General features: G+C 46.6%; 2 protein-coding genes across 6 annotated transcripts in view; one reads left to right on the top strand and one right to left on the bottom strand.

Annotated features, from left to right (window-relative positions):
- Positions 1-424, bottom strand: part of NSL1 (NSL1, MIS12 kinetochore complex component) — a 12,413-nt gene extending 11,989 nt beyond the window's left edge. Inside the window, exon 1 of the mRNA XM_014951296.1 lies at positions 188-424. Within this exon, the coding sequence (XP_014806782.1) occupies positions 188-415 (228 nt within the window). The 5' untranslated portion in view covers positions 416-424. The remainder of the gene's footprint in view (positions 1-187) is intronic.
- A 64-nt stretch (positions 425-488) lies between these two features.
- On the top strand, positions 489-5,605 carry TATDN3 (TatD DNase domain containing 3). 5 transcript variants are annotated; one of them, XM_014950419.1, is made up of 10 exons: positions 489-566; positions 665-697; positions 788-861; positions 1,017-1,101; positions 1,811-1,873; positions 2,926-3,035; positions 3,428-3,483; positions 3,699-3,811; positions 4,911-4,988; positions 5,381-5,605. In XM_014950419.1, the coding sequence occupies exons 1-10, from the start codon at positions 501-503 to the stop codon at positions 5,522-5,524; spliced, it is 822 nt and encodes a 273-aa protein (XP_014805905.1). In that variant the 5' UTR covers positions 489-500; the 3' UTR covers positions 5,525-5,605. The 5 variants fall into 5 exon arrangements, with proteins under 5 accessions (XP_014805905.1, XP_014805904.1, XP_014805903.1 ...); XM_014950418.1 differs by having other exon boundaries at positions 4,908-4,988; XM_014950417.1 differs by having other exon boundaries at positions 665-861.
- The last annotated feature ends 1,478 nt before the right edge of the window (positions 5,606-7,083 follow it).

Below are 7,083 nucleotides of genomic sequence, written 5' to 3'. Positions count from 1 at the left end.
TTTCGAAGTTCGGCAAGACGCGGGAGAGCTTGAGCCGCCATCCATCCCTCAGCCGCAGGCGCAACACAGCTGCACCTGGACAGGCCCCCTCCTGCCTCAGGGCTCGGCCGCCTCAGGGGACGGGACGCCTCAGCTCCGGGCCGGGCCTGTGGGCACAACCGCCTCCCCGCTCCCCCCTCAGCCTCACCCAGAGCGCGTCTCCCTCGGCGGCGGGCCCGCCCGGCTGTCCCTGAGCCAGGGCCCGCACGAAGGGGGCGCAGAGCGCCAGCACCTCGCTCAGGCTGCGCCGCGAGCAGCACCGCACCCGCGGGTCCCGCCGGCCGGCGGCGGCGGCAGGGCTGAGCGGCGGTGGCGGCTCCGCGCCCGCCTCCCCCGGCGGCGGCGGCAACAACGGCGATGCCGGGCCAGCAGCCATTTCCCGCCTCGGACGTAGGGAAAATGCCGGCCCGGAAGTAGAACCCGCCATGTCCCCGCCTCTTCCCCTCAGGCCGGGGCGCGGCATGGCGGCGGCGGCGATGGGGCCGGGGGACTGCCACTGCCACCTCGCCGCGCCCTGCTTCCAGGCGGTGAGGGGCGGAAGGGCGCGAGGGGGTGGTTAGTGGCTCGGCTCGGCTCGGCTCGGTTCGGCTGGGTTCGGCTCTAAGGCGGCGCGTGTCTCTTGCAGGACGTGGCGGCCGTGGTGCGGGCGGCGGAGCAGGTGAGGCGGCCGGCGGGGACCCTCTCTCCCCCGCTCCTCCCCGGCCCCACCGCCCGGCCTCAGCGGGGCGGGGGTTTGTGTCTGCCGCAGGCGGCGGTGTCGGCGCTGGTGGTGGTGTCGGAGCGGGCCGGGGAGTTCCGCAGCGTCGTGGCGCTCTCCGAGAGGTGCGAGGACTCCGGGACCCCCTTCCCCACCCCTGTCCCGGCGGGAGCTGGTGTGGGGGGACGCGCCGTCCCCATCCTTGGTCGGGCCGGCCGTTCTTTGTGACTTTTAAACTTGTTTTCTCTGTGTTTTTTCCCGCTCCCTGTTCCGTGTCCAGATTCCCGGGGTTTGTTTTGCCCTGCCTGGGAGTTCACCCCCTCCAAGAGGTCTCTCCGGAGGAGCCGCGCAGTGTTACCTTGGAGGTAAAACAAACACGGGGAAGTTAGAGGAGCCCAGCTGTGAAACGCTGCTGGGGAGCGGGCGCCGGGATGCTCTGCTCTGCCTGATTGAGCTTCAGATCGTCCCTGTGATTTTCCTGCCCTCCTGTAACGCGGGGCACCCAGCGGACCAAATCCCAGGGTCTCTTCGCACATCCACGTTTGTCCGCGTCAGTCCTAAAGTAGAATTGCTCACTGGACCTCATCTGGCCGTGGTACTGCAGTGAAACGGTTTTCACAATCCCAAGCGAGTGCTTTGCTCGCAGCCAGCAGCCCAGGTGTGTGTTGGCAGATGTCCCTTTGCTAGCTGCTCGCAGCCAGCAGCCCAGGTGTGTGTTGGCAGATGTCCCTTCCCAGATGGGAAGTGGAAGGTGACCCTTTGTGCCCTTAGCCTGAAAAACTTGGAGAGCTGTCTGCAGCCTTTTAACATTGCCAAGCTTTTTATGGGCCTTGTTTTAATCACCTCTTCTGCTTCCGTGGAAAGATAACTTGAAATGAAGGGTCATTAACCAAAGAAGGGAAATCCTGCAGGTTTCTATAATCTGTCTGACCCCAAAGCTCACAGTAATGGCAAGTTTTAAGGTACAGAATTCAAGAACGATGAAGGAAATTCCAATTTAATCATAATGCCGAGTTTATACCCGTTCCATCTTGTAAGGGAAGTGAGAGTTGCATCTTTAGTTTGTTCTTCCAGGATCTGGATGCTGCATTGCCGCTCATAGAACTCTACAAAGATAAATTGGTGGGGATAGGAGAAGTAAGTAGAATTCTATAACTTGTTTAAATGTCTATGGCTTCGGTAGTATACGTCACCAGAATTACAAAAACTTAGTGAATAAATTTAGTGAACTCTTAATGTGCTTTCCATCGCAGATTTGCCTGATTCTCTCTTTCTCTTCATTATCATCATTAGGAAATAGATAGCATTTATGCTGGTGGATTTAGTAGGAATAATTGCATAATTACGCTGTATTGTCTTATACCCCAACACCTTTTGACCTATTCTCTGGCACAGTGAAGTGTCAAGTCACATTGTTATCCTCATCAGATCCTTCCTGCCTTCTTCCCTGACAAATTTAGGCTAAGTTACAATTTCAGTGGACCTCACTGACTTGTACAGTCCTTTTTTTGTGTGATGTCTCATCTGTCTGTATTCGTGTGTTGTCTCCTGTCTTATATTTGTTTAAAAACTAATTGAATTTTGGAAGCTTTAAGGTAGAGTCTGCCTCTTTTGTGTATTCGTACTGGAGGGACTTATGGCTGGTTCTGCACTGGCCACGGAAAAAATGGTTATTGGCAGAGCTTTGTAGCTAAATTTGCCATGTTGTTCTTGCACTGTGTATCAAGGACTTTGGTTGGTGTAACTGTGAATGGGGCTTTACCAAACTTTAAATTTTGTCTGATCACGTTTAAATCAAAAAAGTATAGAATTAATGGGCAATTTTTGCTAGAGGTAGGACTAAAGTTACAGGTTCAGGTCTTGTATTAGAAATCCAGAATTGAGACTTAACTCTGAAATAATAGTCAATAGAATATAAAACCCCAGAAAAGCAGTTCCAGATTAAAATGTTAAATACACTTGTTAGTAACTGTCTGCCCATAAAAGCTTTCATAGTTGAAAAGCTTATAGTTAAGAATGGATTCCTTCTGAGTTAAGCTACAGTTGAGCTCATTTTAATTACAGTCTCTAGTATATATATTTCAAATGCCTTGCAATTTTGAAGCATTTTTTTGTCTTTATGTATGGTATTGTGGCTTAATCAAACATTAGTCCTGTAAAATTTTTTTACTTCTCTTCTTGTACTGTAGGTTGGACTAGATTTCACTCCCAGATTTGCTGGCACGGATGAACAGAAGGAAGGACAAAGACAGGTTTTGATCAAGCAGATTGAGTTAGCAAGAAGACTGGATTTGCCTTTGTAGGTTTTGTTTATGCTAGTAGGAGAATTTCCCAGATCTCAGTAATATGTGGAAGTACTCCCCAGGATTTACAGTTACTAAGAGTTCACAGAACTTTTCTTACATGGATTAAATGCGCGTTAGTGTCCCGTCAGTCTACAGTCTGAGATTTAATTATAGAATTTTATCTATGTTTGCACTTGAGTACAGTGGTCTTCTGTGTCCTGTCCTTGCTATGTTGTTGCTATATCTTCACTGTAGCTAAAATTATTCATATATATGGCTCTAGGTTCTTTTTCCTGATAAAAGGTATAATACAGATTAGTTATTTTCTTCACGTGCTTCTGTTAGACTGTACAAAAAAAAATGTTTTGCTGAATTTCCTAATGTTGGGCCTCTCCTTGTTGTGCAGAAATGTTCATTCCCGCTCAGCTGGAAGACCAACGATTAATCTCTTAAAGGAACAAGGTATGTTATTAATGCATTTTCTCTGTCATGGCTTTTGTCAACAGAATTTCTTCAGTTGTGCCGTGTCCTCACATCAGTTTGTGTACATGAAACTTGGGAGGACTGGTGCAGGGATTCTGTATTCATTCTGTGTGGGACCGAGGTCTCATTAGAAGGTGACACCACAGACCTACTGTAAGTGCTGCTAATGATTTGGTTTACTTCTTTTCTCTGAGGTGCTACGAAGGTGTTGCTCCACGCATTTGATGGGAAGCCGTCTGTAGCGATGGAAGGGGTGAAAGCTGGATACTTCTTCTCCATTCCTCCTTCCATTATAAGGAGTGAACAGGTAACCTTTAAAGGCGTGTTGCTGCTTCTTGGTGCTTGTGGGTTGCAGATGATAGCTGACAGCTTATCGTGATGGCAAACCTGACTGGTTTTGCTGTGCAGCTCAAGAATATGCTGCTGTTCTAATCTTTGAAGTGGGACTAGCAGTACTTGCATACGGTTGCTGTCACCTGACACTTCTCAATAGGCATTTCAGTTGCTTACAGCATTGCACTTTTTTTTTTTGGCTAAATTTCTACCTGGGGCTTTTGCCTTAACTAGACTTTTGGGGGGAAATTTTGGCTAAAACAGTTCAGCTATTCCTGAGAAACAAGGGTTAAGAAAACAGGCTTTTTTTTTTTCTCATTTTAATGTGATTTCTGGTGAACTCTTCTTTGGAAGCTTTTCTCACTGTACTGTTTTAGAGTAGGGACATACGTGGAAAAGTACTAGTTTCTATCTCCCTGCTATGGTACTTTCTATACAAAAGGAAATCTGCTCACAATTGGCTACGTTACAGACCTTTGAAAAATTGTGATTACCGCAAGGTATCTTAATTTCTGCTCTCTTAATTTCTGCCCTGGGCTGCCACAAGCTATGCTAACTTCTTATTTTGGGGTAGCAGTCTGTTTCCATCCTGCACCATCATCACTTTCTGTGATAAGCTCAGGAAAGGCAAGAAAGGAAAAGGCTTAATTCAAGTGGAGGGGGTGTGAGGGATGGATATAGATGGGGACGAGGTTAGGAACCTGGAGAACAAAAGCAAACTGAGGTTGAGGGGTAAAAGCAGAGATGCAAAAAGATATACAAGTATATATACAGAAAAATAGCAAATTAAAATTGCATTGGCAACTCTAAATATAGGGTATTTTGTGCAATATAACTACATGATTTAATAAATAACAATGGATTCAACAAGATAATCCTAATCTGAAGGGACTTCTTGAGCAGCTCCTGGTATTCTTGCTTCCATTCTGAAATTGCTGCCGCTGTCTGCATTTTATCAACAAAGTCTTTCAACATTGCTTTTAAATGCAAGGGATATCATCCCTTCATACATTTATTTCCCACAGGTCTAAGTGCATAAAGCGTTTAATAGCTGTCTTCTTTTCTTCAAGAAGCAGAAGCTTGTGAAACTGTTACCTCTGGAAAATATGTGCTTAGAAACTGACTCTCCTGCTCTGGGGCCCGAAAAACAGGTAAATGTGGGGGAGAGGGACTACTGTGAAAGTGTATCTAAACCCAGCCCTTACAGAGGTTAGACACTGGCATTGGAAGGTGGAGTAGTGTAAGCACGGACAAGGGATGAATGAGGTTGCCAAGTGAAAACTTCGAGATGAACTGTGTTCTGAAGGCTGGGAAAGGAGAAGAAATTCCAGAAATGGGTAAAAGGGAAAATAATCCAAGAATCATTTAGGTTGGAAAAGACCCTTAAGATCGTTGAGTGCAACTGTAAACCAAGAAGAATAGATACATGTAATTTCTCTGTCAGGGATGCCACAATTTGATTGAAGTTGTGTCAGTACATACTGAGTCCGAAACACTTGTCATCTGCAGGCATCTGTAATTTTGTCTGGTGTTTTTTTTTCAGGTGAGAAATGAACCAAAAAATATTTACGTTGCTGCAGAATATATTGCCAAAATTAAAGAAATTCCAGTTGAAGAAGTTATAGAAGTGACTACACAGAATGCACTGAAAGTATTTCCCAAACTTCGTAACTTTCTTCGGCTATAGACTGAGAAACTGATATTTATAATATTGTAGAAGCTATTATTTATAGCATAATAAATAAAACCAACACACATCTTGTCTTAAGGTGGAGTTTTGCTCTGGAATCTGTAAACCAGCAATGAATGAGGTGAGTTCCATATGACACTCAGTTTTCTGAGGGCCACTAGGGAAGCAGACGCTTTTTCTCTTTAGGGGAAGCTTTACTATCTCAGTAAAGAAAATACACAAGTATTAAATTAATCCATGGGCACCTCAGGTTGAAAATCACACATCATACTAGTCCATGGTGTGAGTATTTGGTTTTAAGATTTGAGCATGTGTCTTCTATGTCTCAGGTGCCTATGTGATTTTTCAGATTAGACTCCCTCCTGTCTTCCCAGTTAAAGCATCTTACCAGTTGTCCCTTTGGAAAATGGTTTGTAATGCCCTATTCTGAATTAATCTGATGTGAGCCTTTTGGGGTGTAGGACTGCAAGGCAAGGGTTTGGGTTTTTCTCCTGTCTTGAGGAGGATGTAGATAGAGAAGCTACCAGCTCCCAGATAGGGGTAGGGAGGGAAGTGGGGGAGCAAAAGCTTGTAATGTAAATGATGCCCATCTTAAACTCTTGGTTTCCTCTATATTTTCATCCTCAGTTTCTTTTTTTTGCCGTATTTAGCAGAACAGCTATGGTGTGCTGCTTTTTGCCTGGAGTTAGCTTTTTAAGTTTAAACACATGTTCTTAAACAGTTTTTGGCCTGCAGAAAACAACCAAACTTGAATAATTTGTCTCTCTTTCAAGGTGTATTCAGAACAGCAAACACCTGAATCTTTGCTGAATGTTTGACCCAGGGTAGTTAGAGCCGTTTGTTCTCCTCAATCTGCAGGCACCGTTTCCACTAAATTGGGTGAAGGACAGAGTTTGCCTCCAGATGGTGCTAGGGAACAGGTGTGCAATGGTCTTGGAATATTAACGTGGTTGACATTAGTGATTAATAATCATGTGGTCATTGGAGATGCTGAAGAGGTGATACCAGGCAGCCTTACCTGAGCTTCCTGCTGCCTGTGTGATGGGAAGGCTCCCAGGCTGGCATGGGAATGCAATTATGTATGGAGATGCTCCTGGTAAATAGTCCAAATGTTTGCAAAGTTTTTGCCTTACTATTATTCTCTATGAAATTCTTAGCCTTGGATGAAAACACCAGTCTTGCAAAAAGGCGAATATCAAGTATTTAGTCTGCTCAAATTCCGTCTCTCTGGGGAGTGGGTTTGGGGCTGGGGAAGGAGGCGTGGGGTTGCTTCATCCCCCTGGGCAGGGGAAGCCGGGCATTGCAGCAGCCGTGGGCAGGGTGAGCCTGGCAGGGCGCCCACCACAAAACAGACCGACTTTGTCCTCTCCGTAGACCTGTGGCGCCTGAGCTAAGTCATGGTCGCTCCAGAAAAGGAAAATGCAGTGTCATTCCCACCCCATCTTGGCATCCCTGAAAGCAAACAAGGGTCAGGAGTAGCAGCCTTTCCCTGGTGCTGTTGGTTTGCTGGGCGAGCTGTGCCCCAGCCCCCTGCAGTCAGCGCCACGAGGGGAGGT

This window comes from Calidris pugnax, unplaced genomic scaffold (genome assembly GCF_001431845.1).
Source record: "Calidris pugnax isolate Ruff unplaced genomic scaffold, ASM143184v1 scaffold24, whole genome shotgun sequence".
In the NCBI taxonomy this organism is placed as follows: Eukaryota; Metazoa; Chordata; class Aves; order Charadriiformes; family Scolopacidae; genus Calidris; species Calidris pugnax.
The sequence above is the reverse complement of the archived record's forward strand: the minus strand, read 5'-3'. Positions and strand labels throughout refer to the sequence as shown.